The following is a 23,721-nucleotide window of genomic DNA, read 5'->3' on the forward strand; positions in this document are numbered from 1 at the left end:
ATTTGCCTAATAATTCAGGTTTGTTTGTACCCAACTATGAATTTTTAAGTGTTGTCTTCGGAACGATTGTCGTATATTTTATCTTTCTCCACGTAGAGTAGCTTAGTATGACACTTTAAACTCCATCTGTTACACTCGTTTAACTGATGATATTTTTCTAGGTAGCAGCAACACTGATCATTCATAGTATGCCGAGCACGCTAATTGCATGTACAACACTTGGGAAGATAGTCATACTCTACAGTGACGATGACCTACGACAATATACTAACATTCACTCATGATTTATTCCAATGTTAAATGTAATGACTGTTGTCTGTAAGTTGACGGTACTATCATAAATTAAATTTTACAAATCTAAAGAATGTTCATAAAACTCCATTGCCATGTAATTTTCCATCATAGGAATTGATCTTAGCTATTTAAATATTTTAAAATTCACTATTAATTACATTTAGTGTCTATCATTGAAGGTTAAAGCGGCTCGGATACTGTATTTAAATTGATATTTTTTCACATTTTTTTAATGTACTCAGTGTAAATCCTATTTAAGGAATAGACTCTTCTATAATATGTTGTAATTACGATAAGATCAGAATTTGTATGTTAAATGGTTATGTCATTCTATAGCCATTAGCTGTTGTTTAAAATATTTGTTTACTTTTGTATTCCGTTAGTTGCTTGACAATAAACGAATCCTACACTTATATTTGCAATATATACTAATGTCTTATCAAAATTATTTCTCCTTATCACATATTATTAGTTTATGATATTCAAAAGTGTTTGAACATTGTAGTATTTTTTTTATAATAGTCTCATGCCCGTCAATTGAATACTATCTGAAATTTTGTGATGTTTAGAATGTAATTTGCCTAATAATTCAGGTTTGTTTGTACCCAACTATGAATTTTTAAGTGTTGTCTTCGGAACGATTGTCGTATATATTTTATCTTTCTCCACGTAGAGTAGCTTAGTATGACACTTTAAACTCCATCTGTTACACTCGTTTAACTGATGATATTTTTCTAGGTAGCAGCAACACTGATCATTCATAGTATGCCGAGCACGCTAATTGCATGTACAACACTTGGGAAGATAGTCATACTCTACAGTGACGATGACCTACGACAATATACTAACATTCACTCATGATTTATTCCAATGTTAAATGTAATGACTGTTGTCTGTAAGTTGACGGTACTATCATAAATTAAATTTTACAAATCTAAAGAATGTTCATAAAACTCCATTGCCATGTAATTTTCCATCATAGGAATTGATCTTAGCTATTTAAATATTTTAAAATCCACTATTAATTACATTTAGTGTCTATCATTGAAGGTTAAAGCGGCTCGGATACTGTATTTAAATTGATATTTTTTCACATTTTTTTAATGTACTCAGTGTAAATCCTATTTAAGGAATAGACTCTTCTATAATATGTTGTAATTACGATAAGATCAGAATTTTGTATGTTAAATGGTTATGTCATTCTATAGCCATTAGCTGTTGTTTAAAATATTTGTACTTTGTATTCGTCAGTTGCTCTTGACAATAAACGAATCCTACACTATATTTGCAATATATACTAATGTCTTATCAAAATTATTTCTCCTTATCACATATTATTAGTTTATGATATTCAAAAGTGTTTGAACATGTAGTATTTTTTTTATAATAGTCTCATGCCCGTCAATTGAATACTATCTGAAATTTTGTGATGTTTAGAATGTAATTTGCCTAATAATCAGGTTTGTTTGTACCCAACTATGAATTTTTAAGTGTTGTCTTCGGAACGATTGTCGTATATATTTTATCTTTCTCCACGTAGAGTAGCTTAGTATGACACTTTAAACTCCATCTGTTACACTCGTTTAACTGATGATATTCTTCTAGGTAGCAGCAACACTGATCATTCATAGTATGCCGAGCACGCTAATTGCATGTACAACACTTGGAAGATAGTCATACTCTACAGTGACGATGACCTACGACAATATACTAACATTCACTCATGATTTATTCCAATGTTAAATGTAATGACTGTTGTCTGTAAGTTGACGGTACTATCATAAATTAAATTTTACAAATCTAAAGAATGTTCATAAAACTCCATTGCCATGTAATTTTCCATCATAGGAATTGATCTTAGCTATTTAAATATTTTAAAATTCACTATTAATTACATTTAGTGTCTATCATTGAAGGTTTAAGCGGCTCGGATACTGTATTTAAATTGATATTTTTTCATATTTTTTAATGTACTCAGTGTAAATCCTATTAAGGAATAGACTCTTCTATAATATGTTGTAATTACGATTAGATCAGAATTTTGTATGTTAGATGGTTATTTCATTCTATAGCCATTAGCTGCTGTTTAAAATATTTGTACTTTTGTATTCCGTCAGTTGCTCTTGACAATAAACGAATCCTACACTTATATTTGCAATATATACTAATGTCTTATCAAATTATTTCTCCTTATCACATATTATTAGTTTATGATATTCAAAAGTGTTTGAACATTGTAGTATTTTTTTTATAATAGTCTCATGCCCTGTCAATTGAATACTATCTGAAATTTTGTGATGTTTAGAATGTAATTTGCCTAATAATTCAGGTTTGTTTGTACCCAACTATGAATTTTTAAGTGTTGTCTTCGGAACGATTGTCGTATATATTTTATCTTTCTCCACGTAGAGTAGCTTAGTATGACACTTTAAACTCCATCTGTTACACTCGTTTAACTGATGATATTCTTCTAGGTAGCAGCAACACTGATCATTCATAGTATGCCGAGCACGCTAATTGCATGTACAACACTTGGGAAGATAGTCATACTCTACAGTGACGATGACCTACGACAATATACTAACATTCACTCATGATTTATTCCAATGTTAAATGTAATGACTGTTGTCTGTAAGTTGACGGTACTATCATAAATTAAATTTTACAAATCTAAAGAATGTTCATAAAACTCCATTGCCATGTAATTTTCCATCATAGGAATTGATCTTAGCTATTTTAAATATTTTAAAATCCACTATAATTACATTTAGTGTCTATCATTGAAGGTTAAAGCGGCTCGGATACTGTATTTAAATTGATATTTTTTCACATTTTTTAATGTACTCAGTGTAAATCCTATTTAAGGAATAGACTCTTCTATAATATGTTGTAATTACGATAAGATCAGAATTTTGTATGTTAAATGGTTATGTCATTCTATAGCCATTAGCTGTTGTTTAAAATATTTGTACTTTTGTATTCCGTCAGTTGCTCTTGACAATAAACGAATCCTACACTTATATTTGCAATATATACTAATGTCTTATCAAAATTATTTCTCCTTATCACATATTATTAGTTTATGATATTCAAAAGTGTTTGAACATTGTAGTATTTTTTTTTATAATAGTCTCATGCCCATCAATTGAATACTATCTGAAATTTTGTGATGTTTAGAATGTAATTTGCCTAATAATTCAGGTTTGTTTGTACCCAACTATGAATTTTTAAGTGTTGTCTTCGGAACGATTGTCGTATATATTTTATCTTTCTCCACGTAGAGTAGCTTAGTATGACACTTTATACTCCATCTGTTACACTCGTTTAACTGATGATATTTTTCTAGGTAGCAGCAACCCTGATCATTCATAGTATGCCGAGCACGCTAATTGCATGTACAACACTGGGAAGATAGTCATACTCTACAGTGACGATGACCTACGACAATATACTAACATTCACTCATGATTTATTCCAATGTTAAATGTAATGACTGTTGTCTGTAAGTTGACGGTACTATCATAAATTAAATTTTACAAATCTAAAGAATGTTCATAAAACTCCATTGCCATGTAATTATCCATCATAGGAATTGATCTTAGCTATTTAAATATTTTAAAATTCACTATTAATTACATTTAGTGTCTATCATTGAAGGTTAATGCGGCTCGGATACTGTATTTAAATTGATATTTTTTCATATTTTTTTAATGTACTCAGTGTAAATCCTATTTAAGGAATAGACTCTTCTATAATATGTTGTAATTACGATAAGATCAGAATTTTGTATGTTAAATGGTTATGTCATTCTATAGCCATTAGCTGTTGTTTAAAATATTTGTACTTTTGTATTCCGTCAGTTGCTCTTGACAATAAACGTATCCTACACTTATATTTGCAATATATACTAATGTCTTACCAAATTATTTCTCCTTATCACATATTATTAGTTTATGATATTCAAAAGTGTTTGAACATTGTAGTATTTTTTTTTATAATAGTCTCATGCCCGTCAATTGAATACTATCTGAAATTTTGTGATGTTTAGAATGTAATTTGCCTAATAATTCAGGTTTGTTTGTACCCAACTATGAATTTTTAAGTGTTGTCTTCGGAACGATTGTCGTATATATTTTATCTTTCTCCACGTAGAGTAGCTTAGTATGGCACTTTAAACTCCATCTGTTACACTCGTTTAACTGAAGATATTTTTCTAGGTAGCAGTAACACTGATCATTCATAGTATGCCGAGCACGCTAATTGCATTCGTTTGCTCGTTGCTTCTTGTGTGTTCTGCATCGTCATTTAAGTTCATCGAGTATTTAATGTTTATTGGGTTTATCTATTTCGTATAGCTGTACTTACCTACCAAAGAGAAGCCTAAAGCGCAATTGTCTCAAAAGTATGTAATTTATTGATTTAATTTTAATGAAATATTATATATTATATCATTTATATTATATACAATATAAAATCATACTATAATTTAATCCAGTATTTTCTTATAGTTATTATTGACAATACTAGCGTTACTGCTTTAGTACAACATTTTGTGGTAGTACAATAAATTATTGTATCCAATATCCATAATATTTTTCAATTGTCTACAACTGAATTTATCTGACACTAAAAATGTATAGACTTTTCATATTATCTTAATTTATCTATCAAAAATAATACCTAACTAATATCAAAGCAATTATTGTATCATTTGTGACATATAGGAGCAATAATCCGAAATATTAAAACATGAATTACGTTGCATCTTAAAAAGTGCTATGAGAGGAAATTTTTTTTAAATATTATTTTAACAAAAATGTTTTAATTTCCAATTTGGAACTACTCTACCTAGTTTAGTCAAATTTATCATGTAGAAACTTAGAAACTGTCATTGATTAACATTTGTCAAAATGTACTATCCTTTATAACATTTAACAATACTTAAAAAATAGTACAAAACAAATAGTTATAGAAATTTGTAAGTTATACTAAATCCATCTTTATCGTAAAACAATTACTATTACTTTTGACCACAATAAAATATCCAATGATACAATTATTATTTTTGAAATACATTTGTTATGATTGAAAAAAAATGTATTTCTAAATAATACTTTTCTCTGATAAATCATAAATTATAATTAATAATTTTTATTAATTTTACGCTGTACTTACCATAATATATATTTTATATGAATATATATCTATATATCTATTATGTAATTGTTTAGTACTATAAAGTGTGTACTGGAATTATTATTGAATTAATTATTTATTTTTTTAATATAATAATAAGTATTAGAATAAGATTACTTTTATATTATCTTAATTTACCAATTCCTAATATCTTTACTACTATAAACTAATTTATTATATATTATGTACTCTATATTTGTATAACTGTACACATTGGAACATTAAAGCGTGTTGTATATTTTTATATGGGGCTATATTTACATGTTTCCATGGGATGCCATATAACTAAGGGATAAATAGTATATTGTAGCTAAGGAACCAAAGTTCTTCTCAGGTTTTCTATATGAGTAAATCTAAGTATACAATGTTTATAAACACATTATATTACATTATGTTTGTTAAAACTTGAACATCTAAAGCATTTTTATAATTCCATATGTAGCGGTTTGTAGTTGATGACTGTAGTTATATATTCTAAAACAATTTCCTAAGATCCGAATGATTAAAAAGTACAATAATCGTTTTTTGAAATTACGTAGACATCATTTTAAAATAGTATTTCAATGAAACAGTAACGTAATAGTGCTCCAACAATGATCTTATTTTCCATCATAATAATAAGCTTCTTATAAGAAATAGTTCTTAATGTAGTCAGGTATATAGCTAGAAATTATAAAAAAATACAGCATATTTTGAGAGACTAAGAATATCATTTTTATGTCTAATAGAATTTAATTTTCTAGTTCCGCATAAAACCGTTTGTAGAATAATTCCGTTTCAGTTTTAACAGGTTGGATACCTAAATTTTGGTGGAGGGTTAAATTAGAGACATAAAAGGAGTGTTACTGATATTTTTTAGAGTAAAATTCGAAAAGACTTGAATTTTGTACACGTTTGATTTTTTTGCCAATCCTCAGATATTATACTAATAATTTTGCAGATAAAAATTGATTTTGGAATCTAATTTTAACTTAGAAATATATTAATCTTTGAATTAAAATTTTAAGAAAGTTCATAATATAAATAGATTATTTTTTTATGAATGCAAAATATGATCGAAGTTTACATTATGACGAAATTGGATATATATTTATAAATATAATAACGATTTTACCTCTAATGGTTTTCGTTATTTTGTAATTAATCGTAAGAAACTTGAAACATTTAATTATCGTTTAAATTTTCATTTTCATTAAATAATACATTTTTTTTAAATGTTTTAATCAGAATGAACATATAACACTAATATATTATGAAATAAAATTAAAATAATTTTAATAATATTAGGGGGTCATAAATGTGTTTTCTAGAAACGCGTATTCCGATCGTTTTCAATTATTATTATGTGGATATTGAATATTATAAACGTAAAGGACGATGTCTAGTGTCGTATTTTTAGGTATTTTAGATTTGAGTTGGAAAATAATTGTTATTTTTCAACGTGCCGCTCGGTCAGGGCGGATATATAAGGATATATATTATATAGGCATTTTTTTCTCATCAAAGGCAACCGCCGATCTCTACTGCGCATTAAAACTTTTGTGGTATTATGTTTTTATGTGAAGAATACAGGCGCACGCTGTATATAATATCCATACACATATTGCAAGGTGTTTGACCTATTCACAGCAGTCTTGAAATGTGTTTCGCTTGTTATAGGAATCCCGCACACAATGCTTGGGTGTGGAGTGGTGTTTGTTCGAAAGAAAAATAAATTTATACGCTTATTATGTACATATATATACAAGATACAACACTAATAATATCATTTACGACGCAGTTTTTCGTTGCAATTTCGAATTTCTATATTTTATTATTTTATACTTTATCTTATACCTATTTTGAAAAAAATTGTATGTAAAGCACACGATTTGGAACAATTTCACATTGAATTTATCAAAAAACAAAAAAAATATATAAATCGAAAAATTATTAAAAAAGTGACAAAATCGCCACTTTATTTCACCTGAAACTAACGTACGAGTTACTTTAGAATATTTAAAATGTTTTAAAACTAACAGTGGTTGTCCACGTTGGGACTCAATTATGTGTGCCATCGTCACGACTGTGTTAACATTACTGGAACGTTGTTAAATATGAAAATGAAATTATTTGTCTCAACGTTTAAATAGATTTTAACATTCGCAAACAACAAATTGTTCACCATAAGATATATGGTACGTTATTTATTACCTATTTGCAGATCAAATTATGTCTTGCTTATTATATTTTATTGGTCAAAATTATCGAGCTGAGTATACAACAAACCTTTTTTTTATCTTAAATTTCCGGGCCGAATTTAACGCAAAAAAGGTAACCTCAGGCCCAATTTACATTTGGCCTTTTAAACAGTGCTAAATTTAATATTTATGTAACAACGTATACCTATGGAGTAAAAGACAACACATGCTGAAAATGTACTGTTCGAAATACTAAAATTCGTCATAAGAATATGCTGTTGTGTTATATTCATGTTCTACAAACAGACAACACATTTTGATTTTTTTTTTAATACATATTATCATGATGCATCTAGAACCTAGATTGATTTATAGTGAAGAGTATTTAAGAGTTTATTAATACATTTTAAAAACGAATTATTCGAAAAAAATTATAAATATACCCATAAATAATATTATATAATATCAAATAAAAATATTGCACATCAATTAACCTCTGTATCATACATAATAATATGTATGATACGACCTATAATATACATTTTTTAAATATTTCATTAAAATTTATTCGTGTTTTGTAAATTATTTATTGGATCGTTTGGTATACGATTTGTGATACATATAGATTTTGTAAAATTAAAAATTCGATCATTCTGTATAGCCTTATATAGAAATAAATAAATATATAAGGTTTTATGATTTTCAATAAAACACCTGCTTGGTCTAAATTGAAAGACGTAAGTTTAGAATCAACGTATTATTATAAATTATAAACGGTATTCGATAAAGAAGACGGTCCCATACCCCCAACATTTAAATCGAAGGTCGAGAGCAGTACGTGAGGATCCGAATATTATCTCGGCTTAATGGAAAAATAACCATTGTAACGCACTGGACACGACCCTTTTCAATATATATTTCCTGTAGATCGTTTCATTTCTAAAACGACCCGTCGGTCACCATTCTTAGTGGGCAGTACTGCACTGTATAAAACACGGAAAGCAATAATACACCTAAAATGCCATACGCATAAAAGCTATAGTACAAATACCACCCACAAAGAAAACGGTCACACGTTCTATACTCAGAAACTATACAGAGGACGATTTATATTACTTATCACTGAATAGGGTAGAATAAAGGAACGAGAAACACAATGAAGAAGACAAGATCTTGCAGTGCACGTGTTTCCGCGGGGATCCAAATGACCGACTTTCTGACGCCGTACTGCGTACTGCGTTACTTTTGTTCAAAAAATATATTGTCGGCACGTCGTAGAATGAATATTGATACGTAGGACCTACCTGCCATTTAAAAAAGGTTTCCATAAGAACGTACGTCGTGCGATGTGAACCGTAGATAAAATCATTATTGTCGCCATCGTCCGAGTCTATAAATCCTTATAATGCAAAAGGTAAAATACAAAAGTGTCATTTGTAGGTACGTCATTGTTTTTGTACTTGGCGGGTCTACATAACATCGGGCGCCAAGATTCTGTCGGTATACTGCGCACCATACAATACATAATAGGTATATATGAGTACATGAGATGTTACTATATTTATCCACTGGAATAAAAGAACTGTTTTTGTAATAATACTATAGTATAGTGATATTGTAATATACTTAATACCATATTACAATTTTTACTACATGTCTTATATATTTGCACATTTTGTTTTGCACAAAAGTAAAAATTCTAAAAACTTTTGTAAATATACGTATACACTTTTTTAGTTAATACATTACAACACACGCATTTCGGTAATACATGCTAAAATAGGAGCGGATTACGTATAAAATATATTACCGTTGCATATCAATATAAAGCCATAATAAATAATAAAATTAGTTTACTTATGTATGGTATAAAGATCTTATGGAAAAATAAATTTTTTGGTCATTTTGCGTTCTTACTATATCACACGACGTAACGACCTAACACCTTCCAGAAATACTTTAATTTATACCGTGATTAAATAATAATAAAAAAAAAGTTGGTACCTACAGGTAAAGAGATTTTAAACGCGATCGTAAATAATGTAATATATATAGGCACATAAATATACAATAAATTGAATCATTGAAACATTTCGAAACGATATTTAGAAAATACCGTTTGAAAAATATATTTTATTGTTTTTACTAGACGATCATAGTCGCAATTTCAATGAAAAAAAAATCCGAGGGTGCTAAACTCTACATTTTCCAGTCATAATATTGAATTATATAATATAATCTTATTATAATATATAATATATATTAGACAATTCGTGTGAACGCTTTACAGTCATGCATCGAGAAGGGGTACACGCGTTCCATTTTATTGAAATATATATTTTTGAATACATCGTATGTTTTCATATTTGATATACCAAGTACACATTCGACGTTTGTCGTCCAGGAATCCGGTTTCGGGCATCCAACGCACCGTCGCCACCGCCGAAACTCCTCCGTGTAAATGTATGTGTGTTGGTGCGAGTGTTTGACCTTGTGCGCATGTATGAATTTATTCGCAGTACTGTTCGGCGAGGGTGGTTGTATGGGCTGACCGATCAATGGGTTGAGCAGAAAGGTCGGAGGGTAGTTCACCAAATATAATTTCCGTTCGCACGGAGCTCCGGTAGTCTCCTGGGCTAATATCCAATATTATTGTATATCACTTCATAAAAACAAATTATGTCAATTAATGAATATATTTATAAGCGATGGGTGAAAGTTCAAGGAAGAATAGGTGCGGCTGGCATTCAGATCCAACAACAACGGCGGGGTACAGGGACCTAGATTTTGAAAATACCCCTAAAGCCTGGGATCCCGTCGAACCATTTGCTAAAAATAACAAATACTTTGATGCGACTCAGCCCAATAAGAAAAAGGAGGTCCATGGATGGCATGAACTTAGCGAAAGTCAATTACACCTAGCTTACCTACTTAATTTTATATATCATTATCTATTTAAAAATATATAATAATTCAAAAATCTTTTGCACATATATTTAAATTAAAAAATTAATATTAAAATCAGCATATGCAATTTGAATAAAATGTAAACTGAAAAAAAACCTATCCAGGACAACATTTGACTGATTTATTCTTCCAAAAAAATGTACAATATTTTATTATATTTTATATTTAATCTAAAATTTAGAATTAAAGGAGTCGAATGCACGTGCTTTCAAAACGCGAGTAACGACACAAACAATAAATAATAACACTATTTGTTTTACCGATCCACGTATGATCTACTTCAACTTCACTATGTTGAAATTTGTGTACCACGCAAATTTTAACTGTGGAAAGTTAGAATTGGAGTTCAAAAAACCCAATAAACTATTACTAATAGAATCACTTGACATCAACTTTTTGAACGATATAATTAAAATTATGGCTGATGAAAGAAAAATTATGGTCAATGAATTACGGGAACGCATTATTAACTGTTTTGATCCAACAGCTCTCCAGTGTATAGCTCTTGATAGTTTTGATAAGCGTATAATGAACATGACACGTTTGACTTCACTTCGGCTGGAAAACTGTGATTTACCAACGATTCATGTAGAAATTGGCCGTTTACCGATTGAAGTGCTAAGCATACGCGGTAGTAAGCTACCTACTAATCAAGACAACTTCTGGAATTGGATATCAATGACATCAATTTGTAATACATTAAAATACTTAAATTTAGATTCTACTGACCTCAAAAGATTGCCATTTGAAATAATGTTCTTGAAAAATCTATAGATTTGTCATCTGCAAGATATAATGAACTGGTAATACTGTGAATTTATATCTATTAACTGTCTTATTTACAATGCACTTTTATAAACCGTGATTTTGTTCTGTGATTTCTTTCTCCAATACATTGATTAGCTGTGGATAGTCATGATATTGTTTTACATTATCTTTTGAATGTATTGTATTTTTAATGTAAATTGTACAACAGTACCATCTACTTTCATATCCAATCAGCGTTATTACTTTAGTATACTAGTTGATTCTAGTCTTTTGGAATATACATCACAAGATTATTTAAAAAATATATTAATTTTGAGATTTTAGGTAAAATCCTAAAATATATTATTCTTCATTATTAATTTAGAACTTGGAATTTATAATATGTATTTAAAAATTAATATAATAAATGACGTAAAGAAAAAGTGAATATCTAAATAGTTAAGTAGTTATAAAAATTGTATTTATATTTTATGTAAGTACTTGATAAAAAAAAAATGTTTATTACTTATACCAGGAATCTTTTAATAGTTTTCAATAATTAACTGCATTATTCTATTATCTCAACTAATGATAACATTATTTTAATAACTATGACAATATTTACTGGTTCTTATTTTTATTTTATTTTTCTAACTTGTAAAAATCAAATTTTTTGTCAACAGAACAAATCTAGTGTGTAACCTTTAATTTTTGAGTAAATTGTGAAATATCAAACAAACTTAAAAATATATTCTGTATTTGTACTTTGTGTTTTTATGATATTTCAATTTCCATGCAAGTTATAACTATGAAAAATATTACAATTAAAAATGTTGAATTTATATATCTAGTTGTTTTAATCCTATGAATAATTAGAAAATTATTAATTATTTTTTCAGACATATATACCTCACTGTCTTCTAGAACTTGAGAAAGTATACTTCAATCTAGAACACAATACATTATTATATATTCCTCAAAATCTTTTGAAAAAATCTTGGATGGAATTTATTAGATAACCCAATGGTCTTAACGAAATGCCAAAAAAAATCGTACCTACGTCGTTATTTGGATGTGTCGAATAAAGAAAAACATGAAGATTATTCAAAAATTACCGTTCAACCACTAACAAATTTATCAATGTACAATTTTATGGATAATTGTGTTTGTACTTTGAGTTTTTATGATATTTCAATTTCCATGCAGGTTATAATTATGAAAAATATTACTATTTAAAAAATCTGAATTTAAATATCTAGTTGTTTTAATCCTATGAATAATTAGAAAATTATTGTTTATTTTTTTTCAGACAAATATACCTCACTGTCTTCTAGAACTTGAGAAACTATACTTCAATCTAGAACACAATACATTATTATATATTCCTCAAAATCTTTTGAAAAAATCTTGGATGGAATTTATTAGATAACCCAATGGTCATAACGAAATGCCAAAAAAAATTGTACATACGTCGTTATTTGGATGTGTCGAATAAAGAAAAAAATGAAGATTATTCAAAAAGTGCCGTTCAACCATTAACAAATTTATCATTGTACAATTTTATGGATAATTGTAGTATATCATTCAAGAGACAAGATATACCTCGTACACTGTGGGTATATTTTAATTTAGTGGGTTGTTGTGTTGTGTGTAAGAGATGGATATTACCCGATTACTCTGAAATAAAGTATGTACATAGCAAAGATGAGATACCTTTCTGTGAATTTTCCATAGGTTTTGTAATGCAATCAATGTCTTGTTGTTATTCCAAATAATTGTAAAAAACCAAGAGAAAACTAGCCAGGGTGGCAAAGGGGCAATTGCCCACGATACCCAGTCCGCCTCAATATAAGACCATTTGAAGGATAAGTATAATAATTTATTAATTAAGTAGTCATATAAGTTTTTATATATTCAATCATTACTATCAATTATTGTTTTTTCATGAAATCATGATAATTATTGTACAACAACTAAACAAATAAAACTGTAAATAAGATTATTATTTTAAAAAATAATTCATAAATCTCACGTTTATTTGAATGTTTTTGATTTGTAATAATTGCAACTGTGAAATAATAATATGATCCTGTGTTTATATTAAATTAAGTAGACTTTCTGATCATATATATGCATGTTGTGATATTAAAATAGCCGATTTTGATTGTATAAAAATATAAATCTCCTTTCTATATGTGTTTTTAAATTTTTATAGAAAAATATTTAACAAATATTGTCCTTACTATAACTTAAGATAATAAAAATTGATAATTGTATTCTTCAATAATATTAAAAATATTAAAAAAGTAATACATAATATTAATTATTATAATATAGTTGATGAATTGCTTTAATTTTGATCAAGCATAGGAAGATTTGTGCAAACAATAACCGTAAATGTACAATGTATCTTAAATTTAAATGTCATGTTATACAAAATATTATAAAGTCTAGTTGATTATCTTATAGTGTATGCGTAGTTGAGGATAATTTTAATTTGGAAAAACATTTAGTTCAAATCTAATTGATTTTTTTTATAATATTAGTGAAATGGTATTACCTATAGTTTGACATCTACTATTTTGTTGTTCAGACTAAAATATCTATATGCACAAATGTAAATTGTATTAACTTTTAAATAGATTACTGAGTTTATTAATGTTTAATAATATATTTGATTCATAATTATTAAAAATATTTTTTGTCATAAATGAGGACATATTAAAAACTTACTTAATTGATGTGTATTGGTATGGTACATAAGGGGATATAATTATAAATGTAGAGATCTTTTTTTAAATGAAGATAATAATTTCTTTTTTATTGGCACTTATAAGGAATGCAATTGATAAAATTAACTTATTATTTAATATATTTATTATAAACTCATGTCTTTTGAAATACTAATCTCTTCATTGTTTGATATATCAGGATATATTGAAAAATTCAATAACAATTTATCAGTATAAATTCTGGTGTTAAACAACAGACTACTATCAAATTTTTGTAAACTTGTCATCAAAATAGATGAATAAGTTATATTCCAAAAATTTGTAGTATTAAATAAAAAATTAAATATTGTTACTAATTATTAATTAGTAATTACATTTTATAATTGTATTTACACATTTAAGATACAAAATATATTATAGATATTAACCAAGTGTTTTTTTTATTAATCAAAAACAGAGTGTATACATAATTGTTATTAAAGATATCAGTTACAATTATCTGTCTCCTTTATGTTATGCTTGTATTGCAGAAAGACAGTTAGAGAATTTTAAAAATATAGATAGTAAATTTAAAAAAACTAATAAACAAATACAATTGTAATATTATTTACTACTACTGCATGATAAATAAAATTACAGTATAAAAATTATTCAACATAACATAATTTAATAAGCAACATATTATATTAAAATTAAAATAAGAAAAAAATATATACATAATTATATATATGTGTACAATAACCTTTTATTTTTTTTATTTTTGTTTTATGTAAAAATCCAATTAATTAAACATAGTAAACCACTTTAGCATCTAATATCCTGTGTTGTCTTTTATTTTTGTATATTTTTATACTGTACCACGTTTTTTCTATTTTTTTTCTACTCAATTTTTTGCAATTTTTTTATAAACGATTCTTAAATTTTTTATCATTTTTTTTTTGGTAAAACCTAGTTAGATATTACTAGAATTATTTATTATTTATACAAGTATGATTAATTTAAGTTTTTTATTTATATATTTGTGTACAAATTTAAAATTATTTTAACATAGGTAATTACAGTACTATGGAAGGTGGGTGGGGACAAAACCTTCTCACATCCATGTACCATACATTTTTCTAGCTCCCCTAAATTTACAATTAATGTAGGCCTATGATTTCTTGTTGTTTAATAATATTTATAATATATTCTTTAATATTTTGATGCATATTTTATTATTTCAATAAATTTCCTGTCTCTGGAGTAGACGAAGGTTGGACTAACTTGCAAATTGTTGTAGTATTAAATAGAAAATTAAATCTTGAATATTAATTAGTTATCAGATAAAATTTACAATTTTATTTTACACATTTTAAATATAAAAAAATATATTATACTAGTTTATTTTTTTTTTTTTTTGTTTAAAGATATAATTTTTGATATCTCCTTTAAGCTATGCCTGGTATTGGATACAGAGTTAGAAAATTTTAAAAATAAAGATGATAAATTACTTTAATTGTTAATTAATATGCGTTATATTGACCAATAATTAACGATAATAGATAGGTAATAAGAAATGGTGTGATTTTAAGGCAAATGTCTTTTTGTTCTTATAATGATAGAATAGTTCTTGTATGAAAATGTGTTTCATTTTATCTAATACTAATGAGTAATCATTATTTTCCCTAATTTTTAACTCTCTCTTTTTTTTAATTATCAATTGATGATAATAATTTTATACTTTTTAACGATAAATACAAATGGATAAAAATTTGCGAAGAATATGCGTTGTTTAGAATTACCTTTATTTAATTGATATACCATATTTCCCAAGAGCGAATTTACCTCTCATGAGAGAAATAATAATATTCAGATGAAGATTTATAATTTTATTTTACATATTTTAAATATAAAAAATATATTATAATAAAAATAAATATTAATATTAATTAAAATATTATTATAGTTTTTTTTTTTATTATTGATCAAAAATAAATAGTAAATAATTAGAATATAAATTAGTGTTTAAAGATATAATTTTCGATATCTCCTTTAAGCTATGCCTGTATTGGTAACAGAGTTAGACATTTTTAAAAATAATGATTATAAATTATTTTAATTGTTTATTAATATGCATTATATTAACTGATAATTATCGATAATCGATAGGTAATAAGAAATGGTTGGATTTTAAGGCAAATGTCTTTTGATTCTGATAATGATAGAATAGTTCTTGTATGAAAATATGTTTCATTTTATTTAAAGCCTAACCTATTAAGATAAGTGTAACGTGTTTGTAGAAATTGACTTCATTGTTATAGTTATAATGTTATGCCTATATTCACAATAAATGTAATTATATTAACACTTAGAGAGCTGTAAACTGAAATCCTTCCATATTTTATTTTGTTATTGAATAAAGACAATTAGCATCCACTATTTATATTTATAGTGTATGAAATACAATATCATTCCGAATAAATATAACTAAACCCTCAAATTTGCATAAGCACCTATATTAATGTATGAAATGCATTTTGATTATAATTTAATTTAATAGTATTTTAATTAACAATTTTCCAGAGCCATAATTTTTGGTGACATTAATATATAATTTTTGTGTGGGTTTACAATGATCATTAGTCCTACTTTTACTATTCATGGATTGATTACTATAATATAATACTATATTTATTATTATTTGCAATAAGCAATGAAATATTTAAATATTTAAATTAATTATAAGCTATTTATACTAACAAACCTATTAACACTGTTCCGCCATATGGCAGTACAACAGAGTGAGTTTTTAGTTTTCTTATTATGTAGATATAAAAACTAGAACACTAAGAATTTAAATGATCTACTTTTATTGTGTTATATGGATACTTAAACAAACAATTAAACTAAGATTATTGTAAATGTGTTAACACATAAGCTATTTATATACATGTTGATATTGATGTACTAATAAACTAGGTAATTTATTGATTCATATAGCAATATAGCATACACATTTTAAAGTATAATGATTAATGATATAATATATTTATCATCAAATAAAATATTGGAATAACAATATTTTAATTTATAACTATTAAGTTATATATCATGATCCAATATAAAAATAATAAAATAAACTTTAAACATAAAATGTACAACATATATTATCAAATAAAAATAAAAATATAACTGGTGAGTATTATTATGTATAATAATAACTATATTATACATTATAAAAATATTATATTCATTACATTATATATTTTATTGAGTTTGAAGTTATTGGAATGGAACTAATAGTGAACTGACTAGTATTAGTCAAATTACAATAGGTTACTATTACTGTTACTGCTAATAATAATGTTGGAATTATTTTCAATATATGAACGAAACCTACGGAATTGATTTTAATTTAACTAATTATCGTACTCACAAATGGCAAAATATGTTGACTGTTGAAATTCCGCCCGCAATGAAATAACTGCTGTCTGTTAGTGTAAATAGGTACAGGTACAACTGTGAAATGACGAACGCCGGACGGTAACGCATATCAGATTGGGTTATTTTTTCACGACTAATTAGTCGACTACGCCATGGCCCACAAGGTTTTTCCGAGGGTTTTTCGGACGAGCCACAATCGCTGTAGATAAAAGTTCATAGAGTAATAAAATACCTATCATTAAGGCTGGAAATATCTCTATAGTCTTCACTCTTGGTGATACCTATATATATATATATATAATAAACTTTATTTACACACACGTACGTGCAAGCGGAACATATAATCACTAAAATAATGGGCAAATAACGGCCTGCTACGACGTTATCATATCGCGCTTGGTTATTATATCCACAATTATTAAAGATAATTATAATATTATCTATTATATTATATTATACTATCGTGGTATTTCCCCTTTGGCAGATTAATTGGTTCACATTTTGTCTAACCCATTGAACTATACGATAACATATCATATAGTTCAATGGTCTAACCGTGTATAGAATATTCTTTTAAAGCGTTCTTTTAAAATGTTGTTATTCAGAAATCACCTGTAGGTCAGGTTTACAGTTACAAATTGTTAACCAATAATAGATGTTTATAATTGCCTATCTATACAGTCTATTATAGGTACAATGCAGAAAAACCCTCTACAAATCGTCAACCAATAGATGTCTAAAACTGTCTGTCTACAGCCTATTATGAAATGTCTAAAAATCATCTACTAATAGACATTTAAAATTATCTACTCAAAGTATTTTTCATAACGTCTAACTGACATTGTATTAAAATATGTTATATACCATCAAATTTGTGTGTATATAGACCGTAGACGTTGTAGACGTCTGCGTAGACTGATAGACGTTTAGTATAGCTATAATAGATTATGTGTGTTTGCTGGGGTACTAACTCTCCTATAAGTATGCTTTCAAAATACAATAAACATATTTCGTATAGACACGTTACAAATGATAAACATATCGATTAGACACGAGGATGATAATGTATATATTATATTATTTAAACTATCATAAGTTATTTTTCATTCAATAAAATGCATTAAAAAATATTAATATAATATTAAAATTGATGATATATATTCATAGGTACCTATACGACTATATATAGAATAAGGTTGATAAAAAACCGTCTGCTCTTCGGTATTCGGAAAAAAGCGCCTAACAACATAATATAATATTATAATTCAATATAATCATTATACATATTTTATTTATGTACACTTCTTTAACATATCTAAAACTATACCTGCAATCTGCATTCAACATTGTCGATTATTGCCATTTGTCATTTGTACCTACATAATTCAAAAAATGTTTAAGAGAAAAACTTAAAATAATATATGCCATTGATGCCATGGTAAACTGCCACTGTTATTAACTTTTAGTCTTAAGTCAAAAACCGGCGTGTTATTGAGCAAAACGTACAGTGTGAATAGATTCAAGTATATAAAATGCCAATGTTCATAGAAAATAAAAATTTAATTATGTATCATAAGTAGCTAATAACTAAGAATTATTTAAGTTTCCGCAGATATTTTTTTGAATTACAAGAAAATAACAAAAATTGTACCTTAAAAAACAAAATAAAAACATTATGCAATACGATATTTAACATAAAAAATAATATTATATGATATTTACCAATTTTTTGTGGTTTGATAATAACTAGGTACCTACCTATATAACTAATAACTAGATACCTATATATAATGTATTTAATATTTATGTTATACTTATGATACGTTCAAAGTAAACTTTGAGATGAAGATATGTTCGAAAGTGTTCAGATCTCATAGAGGTTTATCTCATCACTGGCCCGGTTATTATCAAAACGCTTTTTAGAATTTGAAAAATTAGTCTGGTGCTACTAATTATCGTGCTCACAAAAACATTTAAACATGTATACAATATAAATGTATTGATATATTATACTCAATCGCACTAAGCTAAAACGTATACATATTATATATTAACCATTTCTGACCTTCAGAATATAAAAAGTGTAATAGGTACGTTTTTATGTTTCTATTCCGTTATTAACAACAATAGTTTATATGATTTTAAATTAAACGAAAAACCGATACCGTGTTTAATACACGTACAATATATATCTGTATACTGAATGATATGATTTGTATGATTCTGTATAATGAAATAGTCAATATTTTTTTCTACACCTGAAAAAAAAAATATATCTTAAGAAAAAATGTCAATCTAACGGCCGGATGTAGGTATTGTATACGCATTTATGTATACGGGCATATGGTATATATACGCATTATTATTTCGCGCGTTCGAAAATCGACCACCTCAGCAAGGTGTAATTTCAACACCGATATATTATGGGACGACGTTTTTGTTAACATTCTGTATAGACGCCAGTGAACATATTATTACAATTTATATAACAATAATAAGTAGGTGGGTGTCTTCTAATGTATTTTTCCGGTCAAAAATAATGGTTTCAATAATACAATACGTACGAATGTGGTATCTTTTAAATCGAATGCCCTTATATGGTGAAAAATAAAATGTTATTCTATAACATGGTTCAAATTCTATAATAAGTCATTTCACTCTAATTCGAGAAATTAATATGGTTATAGCCATTTTTGTGAACGTAAAATTTGCTATGTTGCGCGTGGGTTAGAGAGAAATAACTATAATACTACGCTGGTATCCTCTTAAGACTTCTATAAATTTCGGGGATCCAATTTATTAATTGAGGACTCTTGGTGATGTTAAGCAGTGAGCACCCCCAGTCACACGCTAGTTGCGGCACAATTAATAATCGTCATAGTATTAATAGTAATTATGTTTTATTAATAATATAATTTTTTTTTCTAATATTTATATTATAATCTATTAATCTAAGCATTACCGGTTATGGGCCTTAAGTCAAAGTGTACTAAAGTCTAAAAGTAAACAAAGTAAATAAGAGGTATAATATAATATTGTATGATGAATACTATAGAGGTTTTTGAAACCCTATTATATACGAAAATATTATTATTATTATATTTACGAGTATATATAATGAAAAAAGAACAAATACGCTTCTCGAAGGCCGGTCCTCGCACACTGTTATTATATAACACATACTTTCTAATTTATGTCAATAATAAATTGTTACCATCCCCTTATCCGGACAGTCAATTCATGTGTAAAGAAGAACCTTTATCCTTTTGTTGATATTTTATTTTTCAAAATCCAAAACTACGACGCAGTTCGTTGACTATCAATGTAATTTATGATGGTTTTAAAATCCTTCGATTCTAAAAGAATTGAGTAAAATCTTATAAATCTCAAGTCGTTGGAGGTCATAAATGTGTTTTCCAGAAACGCGTATCCCGATCGTATAAACGTAAAAGACGATGTCTACTGCGTCGTATTTTTAGCTAGGTATTTTAGATTTCAGTTGGAAAATAATTGTTATTTTTCGACGCGCCGATCGGTTAGGGCGGATATATTATTTCGGGTAGGCATTCTTTGTCGTACTTATTATGTTTTTATGTAAAGAATACAGGCGCCCACTGTATATAAGCCTATACACATATTGCTAGGTGTTTGACTTATTCACAGCAATCTTGAAATGTGTTTCGCTCGTTATAGGAATCCCGCACACAATGCTTGTGGTGTAGGGTGGTGTTTGGCCCCATGTGTGATTGTTCGAAAGAAAAATAAATTTATACGCTTATAATATACATACATATACAACACTAATAATATCATCTACGACGCAGTTTTTTGTTGGAATTTCGAATTTTTATATTTTATAATTTTATAGGTACTTTATCTTATACCGATTTTGAAAAAAATTGTATGTAAAGCGTACGATTTGGAACAATTTCACATTAAATTTATCAAAAAATGAAAAAATATATGAATCGAAAAATTATTAAAAGAGTGACAAGATGGTGCGATTCAAGCTATTAAACGTTATCGATAAATTTTATTTATTCATGTACATAATACGCACCTATTCTAATTACTTAATATTAGGATTTAGGACAAAAACACTATAAAAAACAACAACATTTAGTATCAAAAGAGATGAAAACAGAAATACCATTAAAAAATATTCACAACAATTATTTAGCAAGCCATAGTTAATAAGAAATACACATGACATCATAATTTCGTTGCCAGCTGCCGCTATATGTATTCTCAATACACAGTACACTTTATTACGTGAATATTTCAATTCTCAGTTATAACTCAACTAAATAATTTATTGGTTTAGACCTATTTTAACAATTTAGGGTGGACAATTATATCTTATTCATTGTGTTTGCGCTATGCAATAACCGCAAATTATTTTCATTAACCTTATAATATTATCAACTTATTATTTATCACATTATTAAAATCGTACGTTCTTCGGGGATTGCATGTCTGGGGCTTCATGCATATGGTCAGTCAGAACACGGCACCGACCGCCTGGTAATAATAAGCTGAAGGTCAAGAGTAATACGTGAGATTCGAACATTTTCTCGGCTTTATAGAAAAATGACCATTGTAACGCACTGGACACGACCCATTTCAATATATATTTCCCGCTGTTCGTTTCATTTCTAAAACGACCCGTCAAATTCTTAAGGGGGCCGTGAGGTACTGTATAAAACACGGAAAGCAACAATAACACTTAAAATGCAATACGTATAAAAGTTATGGTACAAATACCACCCACAATGAAGACGGTCACGCGTTCTCTAAGCAGAAACTATACAGAGGACGATTTATATTACTTGTCGCTGTACAGGGTAGAATAAAAAAACGAGAAACACAGAAAAGACGACAAGTGCACGTGTGTCGTCTACATAATTTATGTATATTGTACATGGTACAGGGGATGCAAATGTCCGACTTCCTGACGCCGTACTGCGTACTGCGTTACTTTTGTTCAAAAAATATATTGTCTGTCGAATAATATTTCGGCAGAATGAATAGTGTTTAGTAGGACCTACCTACCATTTTAAAGAGTATCCATAAGAACGTACGTCGTGCGATGTGAACCGTAGATAAAATCATTATTGTCGCCATCGTCCGAGTCTATAAATCTTTATAATGTAAAAGGTAAAATACAAAGGTGTCATTTGTAGGAACGTTATTATTATACTTGGCTGGTCTACATAACATCGGGCGCCAAGATTCTGTAGGTATACTGTACCATACAATATATTATAATATATATGAGTATATGAGATGTTACTACACTCATCCACTGGAATAAAATAACTGTTTTTGTATTACTGTAGTAGTGATATTCTGATATACTCAATACCATACTACAATTTTTAAAATATGTCTTAGATATTTGCACATAAGTAAAAACTCTAAAAACTTTTGTAAATACACTTATACACTTTTTGATTTCATATATTACACATGCATTTCGGTACTGCACACTAAAATAGGAGCGGATTACGTATAAAATATATTACCGCTGAATATCAATATAATATACCATAATAATAAATAATTAAATAATATAAAATAAAATAACGAGAAATCGATAGTGTATTTAATACACGTCCAGGATATATTATCTGTATTGATTCTGTAAAATCAAACAATCTGTATTTTTTCTACTCGTGTAAAAAATATATTTTTAAGAAAAAATGTCAAGCTAACGGCCAGATGTAGATATTGTATAGGTACGCATTTATACTTAGGAACAATCTATCGCATTATTATTTCGTGTGTTCAAAAATCGACCACCTCAGCAGGGCGTTATTAACCGTTGTATTATGGGACATATTTTGGCGAAGTCTGCAGTGGCGTCGCAGAGACGACGTTTTTGTTAACATTCTATGTAGGCGCCAATGGTCAATGGACATATTACAATTTATATAACAACTAGCTGTCTCCGTGCACTTCGTCGTCCTTGTAAAATGCACCCGTCTTAAGTTTGGTTGCCTTATGCTAACATTGAGCGTGAGGATAAATACTATTTTTGGTTTTCTGATTTGGTGTATAGACGATATTTCCGACATATCAACTTTATATAAAATATTCACTTAAAAATGTCTGTTTTTTTTATTTTTTGATATTTTTAGTATCCTAGCAACCGCTTAGAAAAAATATCAAACAATTATTAA

At 27.5% G+C, this 23,721-nt stretch overlaps 1 protein-coding gene and 2 long non-coding RNA genes across 4 annotated transcripts; 2 read left to right on the forward strand and 1 right to left on the reverse strand.

Moving 5' to 3' along the window:
* The first annotated feature begins 166 nt into the window (after positions 1–166).
* Positions 167–1,966, forward strand: LOC113559617. Of its 2 annotated transcripts, none has more exons than XR_003625220.1 (3): positions 167–318; positions 1,033–1,189; positions 1,900–1,966. It is a non-coding gene; the product is annotated as an uncharacterized LOC113559617 (long non-coding RNA). The 2 variants fall into 2 exon arrangements; XR_003625221.1 differs by having other exon boundaries at positions 1,033–1,200; positions 1,900–1,961.
* Positions 1,960–3,707, forward strand: LOC113559615. The gene is made up of 3 exons (XR_003406021.1): positions 1,960–2,055; positions 2,769–2,925; positions 3,641–3,707. It is a non-coding gene; the product is annotated as an uncharacterized LOC113559615 (long non-coding RNA).
* A 6,129-nt stretch (positions 3,708–9,836) lies between these two features.
* Positions 9,837–18,886, reverse strand: LOC113559704. Its single transcript, XM_026965449.1, has 3 exons — positions 18,867–18,886; positions 17,532–17,738; positions 9,837–10,306 (listed from the first exon to the last, which is right to left on the reverse strand). The coding sequence occupies exons 1-3, from the start codon at positions 18,884–18,886 to the stop codon at positions 10,180–10,182; spliced, it is 354 nt and encodes a 117-aa protein (XP_026821250.1). The 3' UTR covers positions 9,837–10,179.
* Positions 18,887–23,721: the final 4,835 nt, after the last annotated feature.

The sequence above is a fragment of the Rhopalosiphum maidis genome, chromosome 3 (genome assembly GCF_003676215.2).
Source record: "Rhopalosiphum maidis isolate BTI-1 chromosome 3, ASM367621v3, whole genome shotgun sequence".
NCBI classification, from domain to species: Eukaryota; Metazoa; Arthropoda; class Insecta; order Hemiptera; family Aphididae; genus Rhopalosiphum; species Rhopalosiphum maidis.

Coding starts and splice junctions, on each gene's coding strand:
- LOC113559704 (XM_026965449.1), bottom strand. CDS start 18,886: ATGTTGAATGCAGATTGCAG. Junction 17,739..18,866: donor ATGTTGAATGCAGATTGCAG/GTATAGTTTTAG, acceptor TTTTATCTACAG/CGATTGTGGCTCGTCCGAAA. Junction 10,307..17,531: donor GTCAACATATTTTGCCATTT/GTGAGTACGATA, acceptor ATTGGATATTAG/CCCAGGAGACTACCGGAGCT.